The 24,325-nt window shown below is 35.5% G+C and overlaps 3 protein-coding genes and 1 pseudogene across 3 annotated transcripts; all 4 read right to left on the reverse strand.

Annotated features, from left to right (window-relative positions):
* Positions 1–89: 89 nt before the first annotated feature.
* On the reverse strand, positions 90–2,359 carry LOC137738705 (uncharacterized). Its single transcript, XM_068478179.2, has one exon. The coding sequence runs from the start codon at positions 1,122–1,124 to the stop codon at positions 423–425; it is 702 nt and encodes a 233-aa protein (XP_068334280.2). The 5' UTR covers positions 1,125–2,359; the 3' UTR covers positions 90–422.
* An 8,772-nt stretch (positions 2,360–11,131) lies between these two features.
* On the reverse strand, positions 11,132–14,458 carry LOC137739980 (GDSL esterase/lipase At2g04570-like). The gene is made up of 3 exons (XM_068479749.2): positions 13,155–14,458; positions 12,270–12,759; positions 11,132–11,669 (listed from the first exon to the last, which is right to left on the reverse strand). Exons 1-3 carry the CDS (start codon positions 13,521–13,523, stop codon positions 11,476–11,478), a joined length of 1,053 nt encoding a protein of 350 aa, XP_068335850.2. The 5' UTR covers positions 13,524–14,458; the 3' UTR covers positions 11,132–11,475.
* A 3,499-nt stretch (positions 14,459–17,957) lies between these two features.
* Positions 17,958–19,203, reverse strand: LOC137740433 (AAA-ATPase At2g46620 pseudogene; annotated as a pseudogene).
* Positions 19,204–20,197: 994 nt separating this feature from the next.
* LOC137739981 (GDSL esterase/lipase At2g04570) lies at positions 20,198–24,070 on the reverse strand. The gene is made up of 3 exons (XM_068479750.2): positions 23,610–24,070; positions 21,256–21,745; positions 20,198–20,623 (listed from the first exon to the last, which is right to left on the reverse strand). The coding sequence occupies exons 1-3, from the start codon at positions 23,973–23,975 to the stop codon at positions 20,430–20,432; spliced, it is 1,050 nt and encodes a 349-aa protein (XP_068335851.2). The 5' UTR covers positions 23,976–24,070; the 3' UTR covers positions 20,198–20,429.
* Positions 24,071–24,325: the final 255 nt, after the last annotated feature.

Consider the following 24,325-nt stretch of genomic DNA (forward strand, 5'->3'; position numbering starts at 1 on the left):
TTGAAATATCGATTGTGTGAACGAATTTACATTTTGAGTTAAAATTTTTACTAATCAAGCAAAAAATAACAGAAAGACAACTTAATTAATGCTACAAATTGTTTTTGTAGATGAATTAAAAATCTCACAGCTTAAGCAAAACCATATAGATAACTTACAAGAGGAACTCCATTCCATAATCCAAAATTCAGCACTAAATTGGATTCTTGGAACTTAAATCCAAATTAATCCAATCTAGTAAAACCATCTTGGAAAAAAATAAAATAAAATGAAAACCCAAATGGCAAAGAAGCCACTAAAATCCCCATTGTTTTTCTTCAACAAGATGGGTAATGTACACAAAGGGAAAACGATTTAAGAATAAAATCTAACACAAAGAATTGGTAATTGGAAACTTATCTGTGTTGAGGACAACCCTAACCCTAATTCCAAACACCCCAAATCTTGTCCCCAATGACACTCACCAGCCTCCTTATGGTCCCCCTCTCCGCTCCAACCTTACAACCTTCATCACCAGACTCACCAGCTCTCATCACTTCATCAACAACAACACCAGCATCCACCATTTGTGGGCCTACCTCCACCTCCTTCTTGTCCCCATGCACTGATTCCCCAGAGCCCAAATGACCACCACTGCCCTTGTTAGTCTTCCTTCTCTCTTTCTTCACCTTTGAGTTTCTTAACCTCTTCTTCTCCACCAACCTCTCCTCGTAAGCCTCAATGATTTCATGGATCAGCTGGCGGTTCGGCGAGGCGTCCCATCGTGCCCAAAAACTCATGTAGCACCTGAAGCAGTCGCACTTCTGGTGGGCCTTGTGATCGCCATAGGTCTTGTCCGCGTTGGGATTGTGTGGCTTGATACAAGGCATGGATATTACCTGCGGCGGTCTTGTCGCCGGTGCAGGATTGGACTTAGTAGTGGGCCCAAGCTGGTTCGTCGCGCAACCGCCTGAGGAGTTGTTGTTGGTGCAGGAGATGAGATAGGCCAAGACCTCTTGGTCTTCGGCGGAAAGGGATATGGCCAAGGCGAGGATGGTTGCCGGAAGAAGGGTCAGAGGGTCGGCTACGGAGGGCGGCGACGGTGACGGGTGGATTTTGCCCTTCTTGTTGTAGAGCTTCTTCATATTGGTTGTTCGTGTTGCTCTTCCTTTCTTCTTCTGGTATTTAGCTTTTTGCTTACAGAAAGAAAATGATTTCGTTCCACTTTGGAGTCGGGTGTGTTTTTCACATTTTATATCTCTACAACTGTTTCGTGGCGAATAAGAATCTAAAATTTAGGAGCACACGTGTCAAATAAGGGCATGCACGTATTTTGCCGTTTGCGGATAAGTATCATCGGTGATGCAATTTTATAATTATAAACGAACCCAGATCCTCTTCAGATTTAATGATTTCGAGCTTAAGGATCAAATGATCTGGACCGTTAAAATTTAATCCAACGGCTACAATTTTATTATTATAGATAAGGGTCTGTAGCCATTTGATCAAATTTCAACGATCCAGATCATTTGATTATTAGGCTCATAATCATTAGATTGTAGAGAGGATCTGGGTGCATTATAAACCTTTCAAAAAAAAAATTTTGGTAGAAATGTACTATTATTACCAACAACACAACATAATTACAAAGGAAGAGTCCAATTACAATACAAGCACAAAATAAGATATGAACCCCCAAAACAGAGCCCAAACAAAGATTTTGAGCCCATTAACAGACAAACCAAACAACAAACCCTAGTCTTGCAAGAACCGCCGCGGCCAGAAACCTGATCTCCAAACAAACTCCATAGATCTAGCCCACCAACTTCGCCGTCGAAGGTAACAAAGCCACCGAAGAGAAACCCATGGGAGGTGGTGGTGTGAACACCCGAGCTGAAGCTCTACGCACTTCCCGACAGAATCGCGTCAAAACGTGTTGACAAGTTGTGGCTACAGATCCGAAAATATATGGGGTCGAGGAAAGCCGGAGCCAAAATGGAAGAGCAGGAAGAGGAAGGAAGAAACCCATGGAGGTGGAAGATGGGAGAGAGACAAATCAGAGATGATTAGTAGAAAAACGTAGGAAACTAACAACCGGAAAAGGAAAAGAAAGCACGGGGAGACAATAACCGCCGACCCCAGCCTAAGCTAGGGAAGGCGGCACAGAAGGGATGATTGATTGGGAAGCTACCTCACACACATGTGAAAACAAACTCTCATAGAGAGGAGAGAATACCTCTCACGAAGGAGAGAAATGCACCTTTCAAATTTTTTGGTAGACTTTTTGGCTAGATAGCTAATTCTTACTTACTTACTGGAACATGTAAGTTCCTACTTTACGTAAGAGATGTGCTTATCTTTTCCTTTTCTGAAGAGTTTTTCTGAAAATTCTTCTCCATGTTGCTCTATTAATGAAATTACTATTGACCAAAAAAAAAAAAAAACCATTTCAATTTTTTAATCATTCCAAATCATGAGTGTCAAGTAACCATTCATAATAAACCTTCCATTATTTAAAAATTTGATGACTAAACAATTTTCCCTTTAAATAATATTTGTAAGATAATCTTCGAATAAAAATTAATAAATTGAATGATTTAGATTATGAAATTTAATCATGAACATATTATTCGCAATCGGTGGAATATGGCATTCTCCTCGAGGATAGAAGCATTATCAGGGATTTTTTTTTTCTTTTGTTATAGTATTATTGGTATATATATATTATATATTTTGAATATTAGATACGAAAATCTTAATCCTTGATGCTTCTACGTTTCTTTGTGGACCAATAGTCGTAGAGATGAAAATTATTTGCTTGCGTTGCGTGTAAATGAACTGACTGTAATAAAACTCTAAGATATGAATTAAACACTGAGGCTTGTGCAAGTTGTACGTCTTACTTCATTGCTAAGTAAATAAAAAGTCGTTAATGGAGCCGTCTTAAAGATTTACCAAAATGCATATAAATTTATGTTCTGCTATTTTCTATTGAGTAGATAAGTTCTTTAGTTCATCGGGGTATGCTATTCACATCCTCGTTTTTATTTCTCATATAATTCTTTTTTTCAATTTTCAACGGTAAGATTGAATGAATTGAAAAATATTAAATGACATAAATTAATAAAAAATGTAAAAGTAAAAATGGGTGTGTGGAATAACATCACCCTATAGTTATGTTGAGAAATGTATCCTACTTTGATGAGAAGAGAGACCTCAACTTTCTTTATGGTATCAGAGCAAGTTGTCTCACGTGTAAAATCTAATGGCAACATGTGCTTCAAGTCACCCGAGTTATTTTGTCTGCGTGTTTATGAATCCCAAATTGATGAAAAAGTAACTTTACATGTGCTTATAAATTATTTGACTACTTATCATATATTATCAATTAATTTTACGATAGAATCTAAACATTTTTCAAATTCATCGCCTACAAACATAGATCGATTTAAGCTGCAAGAAAGTGGAATTTTTTTAACCATACTTTAAGCAAATAAAGTATAACAATTAACCATGTGAACTGAGCATTATTGTATCCTCTCAAACTTTTCGACAAGTCCAAAAGCAATAAAACAAAGGTGGGTAGATAATTTTTATGTTCAATTTGGACATTATTCTAGCTTAGCTAGGTAAGACCTAGGGCCAAGTGCGTGCATAATATATAATGTGGTGACACTTTGATTTTATCGTATTTCCCCTACCTTTTGTTTTATGAAAAACTAATGAAAATGACTGAAAAATTTTAAATTTTAACGATAAGTACAAAATAAAGGGTAAAGTGAATAGTATCAGGATTGACTTTTTAATGTAAAAATATGATTTTTCGTTAAAATGAACAATACTAGAAGTTTTTTGTTAAAATTCCATTTGTTTGAAACCAAGGCTCTGGATGGAACATATTTAAACTTCCAAATTCATCAAAATCCTACTAGTGAAGATTATCACTCCGCTTGTCCTGACATTATTTAACTTTTAATACGAAAATTTGGATCCTCAACAACCGAGAATATTTTGTTCTTGTCGGGACATGAAAATACTATAAGCCTCGTTTCAATATGTTTTTTCAGATATTTTATCAAGCATCTTACCCATTGTTGAAATATTAATGGATAAACTGAGTTGGATTAAAGGAAAATTAACGAAAAGTTCAAAAAAACTTCACTTTTAATGAAAAATCTTTTTTAAAGGTATAGTGAATAGTCAGAGAAATGTATAAATATGATTTTTCGTTAAAAATGAACAATATCAAAAGTATTTTGTTAAACCTCTCTTAAATTAATGGAAAACTATACATGGATTCGGCAATGCCCTCAGCTATCCATCAGCACAACAATGATTAAAAAGAAGTAAACATAAGGCAAGCCGGTAAGTTTAGGAAATATGATGAATTGTTATGTCACCAAAAAAAAAAAAAAACCAATGAAATGAATCAAATAAAAATATTATCCTGCAAGGGAAAATAAACTTCCCTGCAATTAGAGAGAAGCTCTCTCACCTGACTAATTATGTGATAAGAAACTTGCAGGGATAATTTTATACAACATGAGATATGCAAGTTTTCCTCATATGATTAGGATGTCATGATAGTAGTATTCAAATTAATCACGCATGCATTATTATGAGAAAAACGTGACATCTTTAAGTACCGGTAAGTTATTTTTTTGTAAGTACTTTCTTGGGTCCTAGCCTGTCACGTCCCGATCCCGACATATGTCCAGAATTGACACGTGACGTCACCCAATTACTCGTATATCTCACATACCCCGTCTCAGGAATATGGCAAATCACAATTCGAGAATCAAATTGCAAAGAAATTTTTCGTTTACCTTATGACTGCATCTAACCTCCTCGTTAGACTGCCTATGTACCCTCAAAAGGGATCAAGCCGTTCCTAGTTCACTTATCACAAAATCAGACGTTTATTCCACTAACTTCAAGCAGAAAAGCATAGCATTCCCCAATCATTTATTATAACCTGACAACATGTAATTCTTGGACACAGTCTACATAACCAATCCCCATGAAAACATGATTTCTCTCCCATCCAACATATAAATCATTATGTCTTATCATGATATTGCAATTCACAACACACATCACATTTAAGAGCCGACGAAACACAAAACATTCTCTAGCCGCATTAATTAATTAATTTGATCAACGTAATAACAATCATTCCCATATCTTCTAAATTCATACCTTATGAAATCATAATCGAATCATAGAAATCACGAAGGAGTCACTCAGATGTCCAACATTTTTTCTAACTCAATTCACAAGACTCTCGAAATCATTGACACAAATATATATAAAACTAAGGCTAGAGTGACATAGTTAGGCCAAGCCTACTTCCCCAAATAATGGGATTTTAGGCCACTCCACGAAATTCAACAACCTTGGGTTCCGGACCACTCAACGGAACCAAACCAAATATGATCGCCTATAAAATGTACCATGTACAACCAATCATCATCACCTCTAGAATGCATATGGTCCCCCATCGTGGATATACCAAGCAGGACCATAGACATAAACTCATCATGCAGGCAGTGATCACCCATCGCGAATATACCAAGCATGATCACCCCTGAATACATATGGTCCCCCATCGCGGATATACCAAGCAGGACCATCTATGTACCACTACTACATGGTGCAATCTCATCATCACACATTAAACATAATTATGCACATACAAGCTATCGATTCCACATATCAACCAACATCTAGTCATATGAAGCACAACTCAAGGAATTCCCTTAATTACTATTTTTACTAAAAATCTAATAAAGTACCTCACTCATTTCCTGACTTCCATCTCCATCTCATGCTAGGTAGTAATGCCAATTTTAAATAGGTATTTAGTTGGCAATCATATTCAAATAATTATCAAACAATATTTAAATCTCATAATTGTCATAACATTCATCATAATTATCAATCCCATTATTAAAAAGATAATTAAACACATATATGTCACAAATATCATCAGTGCACAAGCCAAATGACATTCACACGTTCATTATACTTGAATTTGACTATCATCAAGTTCGACAACATCGAACCACAACTCACAATTTCAATTATCTTCGTTTCAAGACGATCTCAACACCAAATCTTGGTACAAGCACAAAGAATTCCACATTTAATAAGAATTCATCAATATACTCATGATTATGGCAACCCAACCAACCAAATTTATAATTACAACTTTCCCTATCATTCCATTTATAGTGAATAAAATCATAACCTTAGTCTACGAGTTTATTCAAGCTCAAAATAAATAAATTAACGGATAGATCATCATGACTTTCATAAATATTAAAATTTTCAACCATAATTATCATGGCCATAAGATTTGAAAATGTCTAGCCATAATCATCATTGGCAAAACAACGATTTCATCATCTTTTTCTTTTATCCACATAAGTGACTAGTAGTCTGTAAAAGATTATAATATACCTAGCCGATGCACATCACACATATTTATCACTTCGATAATTTATTCTCGCAGCCCACACATAGGGCTTCTCCCCATAAACATTGGGTCTTAGTGTCCACTCATCCATTTCTCACGTTCCACGGCCTTTTCACCCGATTCAACATTTCTCAATTGCACAGATATAATACGACATTTCTATCTACTTATCACAATTGCACAATCATCTTAACGATCAAAATTTTAATATCACATAACATAATATCAACCCAATTCAAGATTAATTCGAGACTTCATTCAACACTCATCTTTGAAGCTATAACATGAAATATGATATTAAAAAAAAAAAAAATCTCCCATTCAATCATACAAACACAACCATTTCACAATCATCCAAATCCATGATTTAAATGAAAGGCATTCTAACTACTACTTGAAGTAACAAAGATGCATGTGAATTTCTCACCACATTTCCTATGATTAAATAGAAATTAGTCGAACCACTTATTCAACATACTATCAACATTCATCGATAGAAACTCTGCTTTGGAATAAGTTAGTACAGTTGATGAGCTCAACATATCGATACCAACCAAGAGCAATGTCACATAAGTAACACAAGCCTTCAAACCAACCAGATCAAACAGTTAAGTAGCGTCTCGTCAGAGTTACACATTATGTTACCCTAAAAATTGTTGCAAACTGATCAATGAATCTCACATTTAGTCAAACCCTGTAACTCTTATTAAATTCTTTCGTCCTACCAGTACAACTTTAAATTTTGTTAGTCAATCTAATATCATGCCATCAATCACAAGAACTCAAAACCACTGGCTATCCAACAAGAAAACACATAGTTGTAGAAACACTTCATGGAATTCAACAAGCATGAATCATTAGATTTCAGGGCTACATAACAAACCACACGACATTAAGATTTCCATTTCATCAATTAGATAAATCACTATGGTTCGACATGATACCTTACTTCATAGCATGTAACATATCAAAGAACCAACGAAGCATAGTCTTATTCTCAAGCCACATTGATCCACTAATCTATTCATAATAATAACAATCACATCCAACATTATTCCACAATCACTTCAATTACTCATTTCCATGAATCAAAGATGCACGACATTAACGTCTAACTACATCAATCTATCAATGAAACCACATATCATTTCACAAATTTAATTAAGGAACTCTATATAAATCCCCACTTGGATTATAAGTAATAACATGGTGAATTTCATTTATATTCACAAGGTCTACTGCGATTACTCCCCATTCACTCAAATCTAGGGTCAAACGAACCTTATGAAAATAAGCAAGAGCAAGGATTTCAAACAGCTCAACGAAATCCAAAATATCCAGTGGTTTCTCGTAATCTACCCAAATCTATCACATGCATAATTAGTGCCTACATCATGAAAATGGTGCACTGGCTAACCAAAACTCGGATAACTGCAAAGCTCGGGTGAGCGACAATAATACAAGCATGTGATACAATTAATAAAACCAACCGTTAATCACAATTTATAAACCTTGAATATAAATCATTCATAAGAAATCAATACCAAACCTTTGAAAACTCTGAATGAGTCACCTAGACATCCAATAGTTCGTCTAAAACAAATCACAATATCTCACAACCATAATCTCATACAACACAATGAAAAGTAGGGCTAGATGGATGCAGTTCGGTTACATAAGTAACCAAACAAGAACTGGCCCCCAAAGCGAATTAACCAAGTAGAGCCACCCCTACAACTGTTAGGAAGTGATCACCCAATGCGGATTAACCAAGCAGGACCACTAGTGACCCCTTAATGCGGATTAACCAAGCAGGATAATCCACTACTGGCCCTCAATTTACAAAATATTTCAATATGCAATTTGAATCACTTTTCCACAAATATTACCAATCCATGAATCAAATCACATTTAATAATTATAGATCGATGGCCAATTATAAAAGAATCACATTTTAACAGAAAACACATTTATAAAACCAAGTCATATCCACACAGGATAACAATTACGAAAACAGGGTAATCACCAATATCACATATATTAAAGTCACTCACCGATACAAGTCCGCAATGCTTCACTGAGTCTCTAGTAATACTAATTTTAGTAATTCAAATGGTTCAAGACTCGTTGGCCAATGTAATACCAATAAAAATCATAATTCCCATATATATACATATATCACATGAATGCATCTTTATGCATAAAAATAGTCAAATCATGTAACCACAATGCATATCGTAATTCACGCCAACAATACTCGAGAAGTTTACGTATCATAGAGTAGGATCAATTGCTCTGATACCATTAAAGTTGTCACGCCCCAATCCCGACATACGTCTAGGATCAACACGTGACGTCACCCAATTACTCGTATATCTTACATACCCCGTCTCAGGAATATGGCAAATCACAATTTGATAATCAAATTGCAAAGAAATTTTTCGTTTACCTTATAGTTGTATCTAACCTCCTCGTTAGACTGTCTACGTACCCTCAAAAGGGATTAAGCCATTCGTAGTTCACTTATCACAAAATCAAACGTTTATTCCACTAACTTCAAGCAGAAAAGCATAGCATTCCTTAATAATTTATTATAACCTGACAACATGTGATTACTAGACTCAAGCTACATAACCAATCCCCATGAAAACATGATTTCTCTCCCATCCAACATATAAATCATTATGTCTTATCATGATATTGCAATTCACAACACACATCACATTTAAGAGTCGACGAAACACAAACCATTCTCTAGCTGCATTAATTAATTAATTTGATCAACGTAATAACAATCATTCACATATCTTCTAAATTCATACCTTATGAAATCATAATCGAATCATAGAAATCCTGAAAGAGTCACTCAGACGTTCAACATCTTTTCTAACTCAATTCACAAGACTCTTGAAACCATTGACACAAATATATATAAAACTAAGGCTAGAGTGACACAATCAGGCCAAGCCTAGTTCTCTAAATAATGGGATTTTAGGCCACTCCACGAAATTCAACAATCGCGGGTTCCGGACCACTCAACGGAACCAAACCAAATATGATCGCCTATAAAATGTACCATGTACAACCAATCATCATCACCTCTAGAATGCGTATGGTCCCCCATCGCGGATATACCAAGCATGACCATAGACATAAATTCATTGTGCAGGTAGTGATCACCCATCGCGGATATACCAAGCATGATCACCCCTAAATACATATGGTCCTCATCGCGGATATACCAAGTAAGACCATCCATGTACCACTACTATGTGGTTCAATCTCATCATCCTACATTAAAACATAATTATGCGCATACAAGCTATCGATTCCACATATCAACCAGCATCTAGTCATATGAAGCACAACTCAAGGAATTCCCTTAATTACTATTTTTACTAAAAATCTAATAAAGTACCTAACTCATCTCCTGACTTCCATCTCCATCTCATGCTAGGTAGTAATGCCAATTTTAAATAGGTATTCAGTTGGCAATCATATCCAAAATAATTATCAAACAATATTTAAATCCCATAATTGTCATAACATTCATCATAATTATCAATCACATTATTAAAAAGATAATTAAACACATATATGTCACAAACATCATCAGTGCACAAGCCAAATCCTATTTAATAAGCATAGGTCTATGGAATAGAAGTCATATTCATAAGACCACTTTTTAATCACAATTGATACCAATATAAGAAATTAAGATAATAAACATATCTCATATATTTAAGTCACTATCTAACCAATATAGGTCCACTGGTCACGCGCCGTCGCATGAGCCGCCGCGGGTGGCGGTCGGTCGTCCGGACTTGCCAGAAAATTCAACTATTTTTAAAAATTACCAAAAATTATAGAAATGAAGATCTCAAAGAGTAGAGAAAACTTTATACCTGTGACCAAGTCCAATTTGGCCGGGAAACACCTCAATTTCACTCAAACCCGTCGAAACCCTAAAAAAATGTGTGCTTTGATTCGGCTTCCAATCGAACTCCGACGCCTCCAACACTGCTTGGGCTTTGTTCCTGGGGTTGAGGGGAGTCTTTTGGTGGTGGTCATGGATGGTGAAACTTGCCGAAGCCCCTGGAAAAAGGGATAAAGCCGCCGGAACCCCAGTGGGTTTGTGGCTTCGAATTGGAAAAATGGGAAAGAATTTGGGAAATCTAACACTACAAAGATGTAGGGCTCATCAAGGGCTTTCCATGGACACAAAGATCACCCAAAACAGAGTTCGTATGAAGGCGATATGAACGGGTCAAGTTGGCGGGTCGGGTGGAGAAACCGGGTTGGCTGGTTCTCTCCCTCTCCCTTTCCTCCTTTCCCTCCTTTTCTTTTCTTCTGATTGGTTTCCTTATCCCACATAAATATGATTGCCTCTTTCCCATGAGATGGGAGTTGAAAATAAATTTAATATAAATTTAAAAATCTATAGGTTAGTAACACAACTTCAAATGTCCGTATTTATACCGTTATAATTCAGACTCGCAAACGGCTTTTGCCTATGCGCTCATAGTTTCAAGATCTATTCGAACATGTTACTTGTGACCTCAAAAGGTCAACAAATTTTAAATAATTACCTTCCAAACTTCAAACTTCGTAACTAATTTAATTAAAATCTAAATCCAAATAATATAATTTCTCAAAAATAATAAAAAATCTCAATAATACAAATATGTAGATTATAACAGTGAAATCCAAGCGGGATTTCACATAGCCTATTCGAATTACAATACTTTAATAATAAAACCATTCAAATTCATAACTTATAATCATACGCTGCCACAAATGTCCTTTCACACAACATTTAATTTTTGTTTTGGGTCACTCCGAAGTGGGTACAGGAATGTGTACTAATATCACAGGCACCATAGGTTCATAAGATCCTAGGCTTTAATTCCATTTTTCTGCAAACATCATATTCTTCTACCAACACAGCATCGCGTAGAATACATATATGATCACAAAGCATATATATGGCGAGTACATTTCTCTTAATTTGAAGCTAATCAAAGGAACTGGGCAAGTACTTTTTTCAGCACATAATCAGAGATTATATGGTTTGCTTTTTCAGTAGGATGAAAGGCATCCCAGAAAATGTATTTGCTTGCGTCTGTGCAAGTGAACAAGTTGTTTCGATTGCATGCGTAGCCCATTTCAAACATTCCACTGGCACAACACGCCACCGATGACACCTCGAATCCTGTCAATTGCAGAAGAATTTGATCATCAATGGTTAGTCGGTGCTCTTCACTGATACATCATAGTTTTATACGACACATTTATTAACGCTTTAAAAAAATCATCTTACATGCCTCTTTAATTAGTGTTGAATAAAAAAAAAAGGGTGCAAGAAGAATTTTTCGGAGTACTAGTAGGACTTTCCTTTAACATATGTACCAGTTTAAATTGGAAAACAATGTCACTAAATATCCTTCTTATTACTAAGTGAGAGGTATTAGTTCGACTCTTATGAATAACGAATTTGATATCATATTATATATTATAGTTGGCTAATTGTGTAATTTAGTCTAAATTTTCACTCCTAGTGTAAAATATTAAAAAAAAAAAATTGGTAAACAATATAAAAGTAACAGAAATTAATATCACATATTATCCACCACCCAGATAATGTGACTACTTAAATGCTAAAGTGAGAAAGTTTTGGTTTAGTTGTTGGGTGAAATTCATTGATGATTTTACATGTAAGCATGAAAGAAGCAAACCATGGCAACAAGGAACACTTAACAAGTCAACTGACTTCCATGGCAACAAGGAACACTTAACAAGTCAACTGACTTACCATAAAAAGAAGGCCTTCTTATCATGTGCAGGAAAATGTAATATGGGTTTGAAAAAACCAATTTGATCCCAGGAAGCTGTTTATTCAGATTTGTAGTCAAGGTCTTCAGCTTGCCATTGAACTCTAAAGCCACATTGTTGTAATTTGAAACGCAGTCATTTCCACCCATGATATTTGTGGTTCTCTCCAGTGGCAAGCACCCCATTGGAGGTAGGCCTCCTAAGGATATTTTCCGAGCTCCGAGACCGTAGAGTTGTTTGATGAAATTTCCTGCAATTCCAATGAGAAAATCTTGGTATTGTTCGATAGAGTATTGATTCGACCGGCCGGGGTATGTGTAGTAGTTTTCAAGGAAGTCATTGGTTCCTAAGCTCATTATGTGCAAAGCTTCATGGATGGTTTGGTCTGCTTTGTTTCCTCCCATATAAAGTCTCAACTTGTTCTGAAATTCTTTGTAGTACTGCAACTGCTTCCATAGTGGTATCACTGACTACAAAGTAAGGTAGTACAGTCCATTAGTGTGATATATATACTGAATTAGTACAAGGCTTAATTAGAATCATGAACTGATATCGAGTGATATCTACAATACCTAATACATTTTTCATATTAATATATACTGTAAAATAAATTGTGATAAAATATTGACTAATTATAAAAAATGTAATAGATACTGTAAATTGGTACTTGGCATCAAACGCTATTATTTTCCCTTGTTGGTAGAAAGTGAAGTAAATAGGCCGGTGCAACACTAGCTAGATATCTAATATCATATTAGACAATCATTATAACACAATAGAAAGTGAACCAATTAATCGATCAAGCTAATAGTAACTATATTTATCTGTGTAGAAAGAAGCTTTATAATAAATATTTGGGACATACTAGCACATCTGAAGTTGCAGTGTCATAGCCAGTGCCAGCAGAAGCGAAAGTAACCGCGACTGCAAAATCTGATATGTTATAAGCAGGATCCAAGTAGGCAGGTACGGATGATCTAAGTCCAAAAGCTTTGGAGATGAAGTCCGTAGGCACTCTGCCATTGGAGAACCTCCCAGTTGGCATGCCACCGTCAAAGTCACGACCATAGGGCTGGAAATTACTCTTCAAAACTGTTGAAATCTGGTTGTTGTTCCCAGCATCCACTGACGAGTCCCCGAACACCACGACTGCCGGAACTTTGGCAACAATTCTTGTGACTAGTAGTAGGAGGCATTGAGCTAGAAGAAGACATGAAATGTGCAGGTATGCCATGATCAGCTGTTTTTCTTGTTATAGCAAAAGAACCTTGGAAGTGTGGTGAGAGTAGGGGGGAGGGGGATTCTCATGTATAAACAATATTGGTTGGAACATAAATACAAGTCTGAATTATAGGCAATTGGAGTATAGAAGTTGTTGGAACATAAATGCGTTCATATGCCATTTCTAATAAGTTTGACAAAATGAAGACATTAAATGTTTTTTATTTTATGTTGATAACACATGTATTATATAATTTATAAAATTTGGTCTTAAAAATTATTCTCTTTAACATTACCCTAGTAAATTACAAGCTAGCTAGCCTCAAATGGCAAAAGTTGAAACCACAAAAACTAAAATCATGATTTGACCCATAAAATGTAGAAGTAGCCGAAGTCAGTTGAACAGAGTGACCTACAATGTTGTACCAATAAATGTGGTAAGGATTAACGTCATTCCCACACTGCCCTTCACGAGTATACATTTGGTATATTACATGTAGGACACAAACGCATAAACCACGTACATGATGGCAAATTATTGAAATCCAAGTTCACTCAATTGCCACTGAATCTTTTAAATATCATTTTGATAGGATGGTATCGAGTCCCGTTGCTAGACCAGAAAAAATATCCTCGATCTCCATTCAACCTTAATCTAACGGTGAAGGAGAAAGTACATAAAAAATAATATACCCACCTACCTATGGATTAAGATCGAATAATAGGTGACCACAATTACCTTAGTTCGTATCACAGCCGGAAGGTAGTTTCACATGCCAAAGAAGATCATAATATTTCAATTAACAAACCTTTAGATATGCCCCTGATCAACTTTTAAGTTGAAGCTGAGAGAAATTACGATCGACTACGATGGCCTTCCAGATACTACACCGAAAATACAGCCAAATGTGGTAATTGAGAGAGAGGCTGAGTTTAATGTGATTAAACAACATGTGGTTGCTACCGCCTATGAAAGTGAGTAGTTGTGCCTTTGAAAATGGACCTAGGGTATAATTCTAGAAGCTTTTCCAGCAGAAACGGAGGCGCTTAGCTTGATGATTAAATACATTCCACGTTAATGTGTTCTTAGAAAACGAGTTGCATTGTCCCCTAAAATTAACTTCTGGTTCCAATATATATTAGCCTATTTTTTTATAAATAGGTTTTAGTTTTGGCCATACATATTTGATCGATGTGTAATGATATCTGAGTTTCATCTGGTATATTATGTTGACTTATTTTTAGCAACACCGCAAGAAAAACCCTTTTTTGGGACTCTTCATTAAGGGACAGATTTGCAAGCTGTGGCTTGTTTTTTTTTTTTTTTCATAAAAGAGACAGATGAGTTAATCTGTTTCTCTAGCTAAAGTTTAGCACAGTAATCCGTCCCCAACTATATTTAATGGCTTTTTTTTTTATATTGAATTATATGCAGTTTCGTTAATAAAAGAGTTTACTTATTTATTTATGTACGGTCAGTTTCGTTAATAAAAGAGTTTATACAGAACAATAGGATTAGTCGTTCTTTAAATTAAATACGTAAATACTATTTGGTTTCAAATTCATGGTTAAAAAAATCTGATTACAGGTATTATCTATAACAAAATCGATCCTCCAAATTTATAGTGAAGAAAAAGAAAATATGCAAAAACCTCAAAGTAGTGGGAAATTTGGTTTAGGTTGATAAATATTTTTACTATCAAACTAAAAAGTGTTCATCAGCTTGATTCATTGGTGCAGTCACTTCGTCATCTGATGATTTCAAACTAGATTGTGCCTACACAACAAAGTAGTGGTCGCTTGATGAGTCCCTTCGTTTACTTTGTTTGCTCCTTCGGTTTTCTAGTAGTAAGTAGTAAGATCCGCGTAAAGCCACAAAGCTAGCTAGGGTTGCGTGCAGTGGCAGTTGTGTGCAGTAGCAGAGTCAGGAATTTAAAGCGATGGGGTTAAAAAATAGCTTTAAAAAATCCATCATATTTTCATTTATAATTGTCCACGACATGTTCTCATATTTTGGAAACATCGTATCACAACATTATTATCAATAGAATCAAATATATCTTTCTTAATGTACACAACCAAACTATCATTCAACCATTAATCATGCATCTTATTAAGATGTGGATTCTTCATAATTTTCATCATCGAAAAAACTCTTTCAACTGAAGCAGTCGCAACAGTTAAAATCAATGCTAATTTCACTAGCAAGTACACTAAGGGATACTGTATGTTCCTCTTTGTCTCCGCCAACTTTTGTGCAAGGCTACTAATTCCTTTCAATGCAAAAAACTCATTATGCAAACGACGTAGCTTTGTTAAATTAAAAAGACATTAATTAAAAATTATTTTTTAGCTTTTTAGGGATAAGTTTAGAAAAGGATAAGTATACAAGTAAAAGGTTATTGGGATAAGTTTACAAGGCGGTGTGTTGCTGTTGCAGTGCTGCTATACGGGTTCATATAATTTTCAAGGGGATAACTTGACAAGGTTATTGGGGTCAAGGGATGCCAATGCCCGCGCATTGGCTTCGCCAGTGGTTGTGTGGCACCTTGGTTTCACATAAGTAACAGCTTTTCGAGGACGGTAATGCTTGATAAAAAGTCTCATCTCTCCTCTATGTGAAACCATGGGAATTTTTCATCTTCAAAAAGAAATCATGCACGAAGGTCGGCTTCCAACGACAAAGTTCGGAATTTACAACAATGGGGTCATAAACGAGAAGCTTTCGGAAATTAATCATACTTCCATTTCATTTATTGTCTATGACATGTTCTCATATTTTATAAACATTGTATTACAACATCATTACCAATAGAATCAAATATATATTTCTCATTGTATATAACTAAATTATCATTTGACCATTAATTTTTATACCATGTGAATTCTTCCACAATATTGATAACTGGAAAAGCTCTCCCTGCTTTGAAAAAGTAACAGCTTTGGTATGTTTCAATTATAAACTTATTATTTTGTTTGCCTTAACTATTATAGAGGTCATATAAAAATTTAAAAGGGAGATATTTGAAATTGTTGGGGTCAATTGCATCTAATGTCTCCGTGTTGGCTCTGCCAATGTTGGCATCAAGTCGATTGAAACCCTTGACTTTTGCAGTTAACTTGCTTACTAAGTGCTTGCACTAAAGGAAATGGGCTTTATCGGCTAGTGCACAAGAGCGCATTTCCGTTTTCCCTTTACTAGCATGGGGTCCCGTGGTTCCTATGCCACCACGTTTTATGGTCCTTTTCTTTTAGTGCTTTGACCTGAAATGATAGCTTCTAGCTAGTTCAATGGATAAGATGGTTGGATTTTGACATATATATATAGGGTAAATCTCAGTTTACTACTTTCAAGTTTCGTGGTTTTCAACATCTAGTACATGAAGTTTTTTTCGTCATAGAGTTATATCTAAAGTGTTAATTTTGGGACAGTCTCATACATCCGTTAGTCTGGCTGTTAAGTCTCCCGTTAACTGATGACATGACGCCCATGTGGACAATGATTGGGCGCCACGTGTCATTAAGGGATCCACGTGGAAATTAAAAATTAAAAAAAAAAAATTTCCGCCCAAATTTAAAAGAGAGCTACTAGACCCAGTACATTGTCTTATTTTCCTACCCACATTATAATCTCACCCACCTTAAAAAGTTAAAAAATTAAATCGTTATTTCCCCACCCACTATTATTCCCAAAATAACCTTTAATATATACATAAGAAATTATAAAATTGTCCCTTAAAAAATATAACAAATAATATGTAAATGAAAACCATTAGGTACCGTTTGGTACGTGGGACGAGACGGAACAGAGTGGGACAAGGCGTTTCGTCCCACGTTTGGTGCGCCTAAAACGGATGGAACGAGCTGTTCCACGGGACGAGTTTTGGGTAAATTTTCGTTCCACCTCACCCCCCTGGAACGACTCGTTCCACATCTATGGAACACAAAATTATAACCTCTCTGTCTCTTTCTTCCTCCTTGTTTCCATCCGAGGGCATCTTTGCTCCCGCTCCATTCCGTTTCGTCCCGTCCCGTCCCGTCTGCATACCAAACGATACCTTAAAGTCTGCAAATTCATATGGAAACGACAGATGTATCCAAATTCAAAAGAATATGACGACAAATTCAAAAATATGATGAACAAATTCAAATGACCTACACACAAATTATTCTTCTACCTTTTCAATGGAAATAGAATCTTCTACCTCTTATGTAAAAGCGTCATCTTCCACCTGTTCAATGAAAAAAATCATCTTCTAAGTCCATTGATATTTTTTTTTTGCTTTCTTTGAATGAAAGGAGATGAAAATATGAGTTAGGGTTTTAAGGTAGACAAATCATCTCCCACGCCCAACCTTTTAAAAAAGAAAAAAATTAAGCAAAATAAGATAATTAATGTCCTTATCAGTCTTTTTGTAAATGAACAAATTTGTAATTAAAAAAATCATTAAAAGATGGATGAGAAGATACGACATTGGGGGTGAAAAAAAGAAAACCCCAAAACCCCATTCGCCTTCCCCACCCGACAGCCCTCCACTTGCGGGAAGAGCTTGTGCTCCTTCAACCCGAGATAACTCGCCGCCAGATTTTTGAATGCTCCGAAATCACAGAGTGGAAAGTGGATGTGGACGTCGATCCGACCCGGTCGAAGAAAGGCCGGGTTGATGTGGTCTTTCGAATTCATCGTGAACACTATGAGTCTCTCCTCATCGTAACACGAATTCAGCAACCCGTCCATGAAATTCGATATACCCGAAAAACTCAGACCCGCGGGTTTCTCAGCGATATATCGGTTCAAGTCCTCGATCACAATGACCGATTTTGTTGTCGTCTACAACAGCAGAATCTTCAGCTCCGAGTTGTCTTTGACACGCGAGAGATCCATATCGTACACGTCGTACCCCGAGAAAATTCACCATAACGGCCACGAAACTCGACTTTCCGGTGCTCGACGACCCGTATAGCAGAAAGCTCCATTTCCAGACTCGACCCAGTCGGTGATAGTACTGCTTCGTCTTGAGAAATGACTCCAAATCGGATTTGACTTTCGATTTAAGGTCGAACTCTATTAATATGGTCTCCAAGGTCGACGGGTGAATGAAGGGGACTGGCTTCCACGCTCTGTCGGGCGCGTCGACGTTCATGTAAAGCTTCAACTCCCGTTTCCTCTGCTCGAGCTCGTCGGCAACGACGTGGATGTGTTGTAAATAAGGCCGCAGAATCCGCCGCTTATCAGCTTTCCGAACCTTCAACACTAAGTTCTTACTCCCATCGGCGCCGCTGCCTTCTGTTTACCATATGACCTTGGCGCCGAGGAAATCGTCCTAAATAGTCTGATTGGGGTCAAGCTGGATGACAATTTCATTGGGTTTTTTTCCCGGTGTCGAGGTTGGTGAAGTCTGATTCTTCAATGGAGGTGAGCGAGTTGAGATAGTCGGTGACTCGTCCATAGAGCTGATTCTCCTGCATGCTGTCGTTGAATTTGGGGACTTTGAATTTAGGGATGGAGGGGTGTCGGGTGGGGAACACGAAGGGGTTCTGGGTTTTTTTTTTTTTTTTTTTTTTTTTTTTTTTTTTATAATTTAAATTTAAATTTAATTATTTATTTTAATATTTTAAATTTGGGCGGAAATTTTTTTTTTTAATTTTTAATTTTCATGTGGACCCCTTAATGACACGTGGTATCCCGTCATTGTTCATATGGGTGCCATGTCATCAGTTAACGGGAGACTTAATAGCCAAACTAACAGATTTATGAGACTATCCCAAAATTAACACTTTAGGTGTGACTCTAGGACGAAAAAAATTTCATGTACTAAATGTTGAAAACCATAAAACTTGAAAGTAGTAAACTGAAATTTATCCCCATATATATATATATATATATATATATATATATGTTCGTTTAATTGTTACACATAGATCAACAACTAGTCACTTTCATTGAAATGTAGTTAAAGGAATAACTAGTCACTTTGATAGTGTAATAATCTACGAGATTTGAACCATGATTCGTATGTAATGCCATCGCATCCATGCATAGGCCCTACGTTTGACAAAGTGTAATAATAATCCAGGACGTAATCGCTAACAACAACGTCGACTTTTTGTAACCTCACCATTATCTTTGAATCATGGAAAGTAAGATTTGATTATGTTTCTTGTAATTTAGACATTGAAACTTAATATCATGTTGTAACAATCTTAATTAATATGAAAGTTGCTTCTATTACGTAACAACATAGTTAATGTCATAACAATATTATTCTATCATTTCACCAGTATTAAGCCTACGTTGATAGTGTAGTAATCCACGGCGCAATAACTAATGTTGTTACAATAGTATAACAATGTCGACATTTGTAACCACACATCATCCTTGAACCTTGAAAGTAAAGTTTGACAAGTATGATATAATATAACTTTATGTTTCTTGTAATTTAGACTTTGAAATTTAATATCACGTTGTAACAGTCTTAACATGAAAGTTGCACATTATTATGTAACAACGAGTATTGTTAATGTAATACAAAATATCATTTCATAATTTTACTATTATTACGTAACGTGACATTGGACAATAAACCAATAATTATAATGTAATCTTACATTTCTTGTAATTAAGACTTAACTTCATGTTAAAATTAACATGGCGCCTTACGAATCCATATCCTACAATACTGTAAGTAAACAATAAGATTGATATATTAAGGACCAAGATATAATTTAATAAATACATCAATACGCGTGTACCAAGTAACTGCATGTGTGACGATCACATAAAGTTACTCACCAAAGTTGTTGGGGTTCAACAATTTTTTGGATTTATTAAACATGCTAAACCGAGTGTTTTGTAGAACATATATATGATCACTAATTAAGCATATAAGGTGTACAGTGCTCTTGAATTTAAAGAGAATTAAAGAAACTGGGCTAATACATTTTTCACCACATAATCAGAGATTATATGGTTTGCTTTCTCGGTTGGATGAAAAGAATCCCAAAATATGTATTTGCTTGCATCCGTACAGGTGAACGGGTTGTTTCGATTGCATGCGTATCCCATTTCAAACATCCCAGTAGCACAGCAAGCCACCGCTGTCACCTCGAGTCCTGTCAATCACGAAGCAAATTTAATAACCAAAGATGGTCATTCATTCTTATAGATAAATTATAATTTATCTCTACTAATTAATAAAACACTTATTGTCAATCAAAATTTTATAAAATTACCAGTTTAACCATTTAATTAAAACAGAACATGAATAAAAAATATGGGGCATAAATATAATTTCACACAACCAAATTTTTTTTTTTTTAAAAGCCTCACCTACATGTAATCCTAACATATCTTTACTTAAAAAATAAACATGTAATCCTAACATATCTCTAATTAAAAAATAAAAAATAAAAAAACTTCCCACTCCCACATTCTTTACCACTCTCTTCCTCCCTCATTCTATTTCAAAAACAAAAATAAAAAATTTTCTCACACACTTTATGTGTGCCCATATACTAGTTATATTTACAATTATTTATACATGTCGAATTGTAAAAATAAAAATACATAAAAATTAACTATCACATGATATCCACCACCCAAAGAATGTAATTAATATGTGACAACTTAAATGCTAAAGTGGGAAAAATGGGGCTCTAAAGTTTTGGTCTAGTGGTCGGGTGAAATTCATATTATTGATGTTTCTTGTAAGCAGAGCACACTTCATAAGTCACTAATCACTTACCATACGAAGAAGGCCTTCTTATCATCTGCATGAAAATATCGTACGGGTTTGAAAAAACCAATTTGATCCCAGTAAGCTCTTTGTTAAGGCTTGTAGTCAAGGTCTTCAACTTGCCATTGAACTCCAAGGCCACATTGTTGTAACTTGAAATGCAGTCATTTCCACCCATCACATTGGTGGTTCTCTCCAATGGCAAGCACCCCATCGGAGGTAGGCCTCCTAAGGATATTTTCCGAGCTCCAAGACCGTAGAGTTGTTTGATGAAATTTCCTGCAATTCCAATGAGAAAATCTTGGTATTGTTCGATAGAGTATTGATTCGACCGGCCGGGGTATGAGTAGTAGTTTTCAAGGAAATCATTGGTTCCTAAGCTTGTCATGTGCAAAGCTTCATGGATTGTTTCCTTTGTTTTGTTTCCTCCTAGATGAAGTCTCAGTTTGCTCTGGTATTCCTTGTAGTACTGCACTTGCTTCCATAGTGGAATCACAGACTGCGAACAGGGGTAGGGGGTGCAAAACCATTAGCATGTTGAATTACAAGGCCTACAATGATGAATTCAGATTTTGAAATAATTTTGTCTGAAAATATGAAATTTTTTGCTCGAATAAAACCCATTGACTAGACTTCACATAAACTAGACTCCACATAAGCAAATTCATTAATTATGTTTGACTTTACCCGTTTAAATTTTTTTGGATGCCTAAAACACGCTTATTGTACACAATTAATTCTATGCAAATTGTAAAGGGGATCAATGATTTTACAAAAATAATATTTTGCATATAAATTAGGGATTTGTTGGTTAGTTTGGCTCTCGAATTCCAATTTACCATCACAACGTGTCCATATTATACATAGGTAAATTATTGTACTTTAAAATATATAAAAAAATTTTGTTGTCAAAGTAAAAATATATAAATAAAAGGAGATAAAATTGCAGCTAAATTATTTTAGGACAAAGAAAAGAAAAAGAACCAACTATAGGTAAGTTATTTACATATATAGTCTAGATATTTGATTCACATAAAAAATGTAGGTAAATCACGTACATAATTTACCTACTATTATTGAAATTTACCTACTTGCATAATTTACCTACTAATATATTAATTTACCTACCTGCATAATTTACCTACTATTATATTATAGGAAAAATGCCAACAAAACATGAGAATATTATTTGCATATATCATAGGTAAATTGCCAAAAGAAATATAAGAATATTTTGTTTATATATTGTAGGTAAATTACAGACTATAGGGCGATATTATTTATATAGGTAAAGTAGGGACGTTTAACTATTATATATAAAGAGAATAATTTACACCGAATGATAATGTAGTCATGATTTAAAGTAATGATGTAACATCCCACATCGCCCAGGGGAATGATCCTTAAATGTATATTCCCATCTCTACCTAGCATGAGGCCTTTTGGGAGCTCACTGGCTTCGGGTTCCATAAGAACTCCGAAGTTAAGCGAGAAGGGGCTAGAGCAATCCCATTATGGGTGACCCACTGGGAAGTTGCTCGTGAGTTCCCAAAAACAAAACCGTGAGGGAATGGTAAGCCCAAAGCGGACAATATCGTGCTACGGTAGAGTCGGGCCCAGGGAGTGGTTCCCTCGGGTCAGGATGTGACAAATGAACTAGATTGTTGTAGAAATTAAAAATAAATAAATAGAAAAAAAAACGTCTGGATGATTAATCAGATTTTAAAACCCTTAATTGAAGCTAATTTTCAAGTGTGGGTTGTGGCAAAAATTGTAAATAATTTGTATTAGTAAGTTACTTATATTCTTATGCGGCAGTTTATTTAACTTTTGGGTTTTTGTTGGATGTTGAATTATATGTGGATTTATGTTTAGAAATCATGATTTTTCAGGACCAATATCTAATGAACCCTAATTTTTTTTTAACATCATAGATATTTTGCCTCGTTAGTAGCTTGTTGATAGCCATTGTTTGACTGGCATCGGGTACCATTAATTTTTGTTGCTATTAATTACCAAATAAGTAGAGTATTACTAATACCGATAATGTGATAACATATTGTAGATTGACACTCAATACCAAACAATTTTTTACGAAGTAGACAGAACTACTTTAATTTTGTATTAGACAATCAATAGAAGAGATTTTTGGATGTCACCAGTTGTATACAACCATATGTTTATCTCTATTGTTAGTGACGAATCACATATATGACTAGTAATGTGACGAGAGTAATAGACACATTATGATAGCCAATGGTGATAAAAGGACAAATTTTGCAGAAAATATTCTCTATATGTTTAGAGGATGAACAAATAAATAACTATACGAGGAATCTTTATGCTAAATATATATTACGTACTAGAACATCTGAAGTTGCAGTGTCGTAGCCAGTGCCAGCAGAAGCAAAGGTGACTCCAGTTGCAAAATCTGATATGTTATAAGTAGGATCCAAGTAGGCAGGTACGAATGGTTTGAGTCCAAAAGCTTCGGAGATGAAGTCCGTGGGAACTCTGCCATTAGAGAATCTCCCAGTAGGCTTGCCACTGGCGAAGTCACGGCCATAAGGCTGAAAGTTGCTCCTGGCAATTGTGGGAATCTGGTTGTTGTTCCCAGCATCGACCGATGAGTCTCCAAACACAATGATTGCTGGAACTTTGGCACCAATTCTGGTGACCAGAAGTAGGCATTGAATTAGAAGAAGCCATGAAATGTGCATGTATGCCATGATCAGCTGCTTTGCCTGTTAAGAATTACATGGAGTGAGGAGGGGAGCTTCTCGCGTATAAATAACCTTGTTTGGAACATAAATATAAGTTCGAAATTACAGGCGTCGGAGTGGAGAAGTTGTTGGGAGTTTAAATTTGTCGCTAGTACTACACTCTGATTGGTCTGCAAGGAGATATCTAATTTTCTAAACTGGAAAAAAAAAAAAAAATATTCTTTGTTTTACAAGAGATATGGATGTACCATTAATTGAACCACTGCACACGCACTGTCCTACATAATCTAAAATACAAATTGTCAAATTGGTTCTAGAATATATTTAAAGCAATAAATATTCCTGCAGAGTGCTGA

Source organism: Pyrus communis, chromosome 9, assembly GCF_041283825.1.
Source record: "Pyrus communis isolate YQ-2024b chromosome 9, ASM4128382v1, whole genome shotgun sequence".
In the NCBI taxonomy this organism is placed as follows: Eukaryota; Viridiplantae; Streptophyta; class Magnoliopsida; order Rosales; family Rosaceae; genus Pyrus; species Pyrus communis.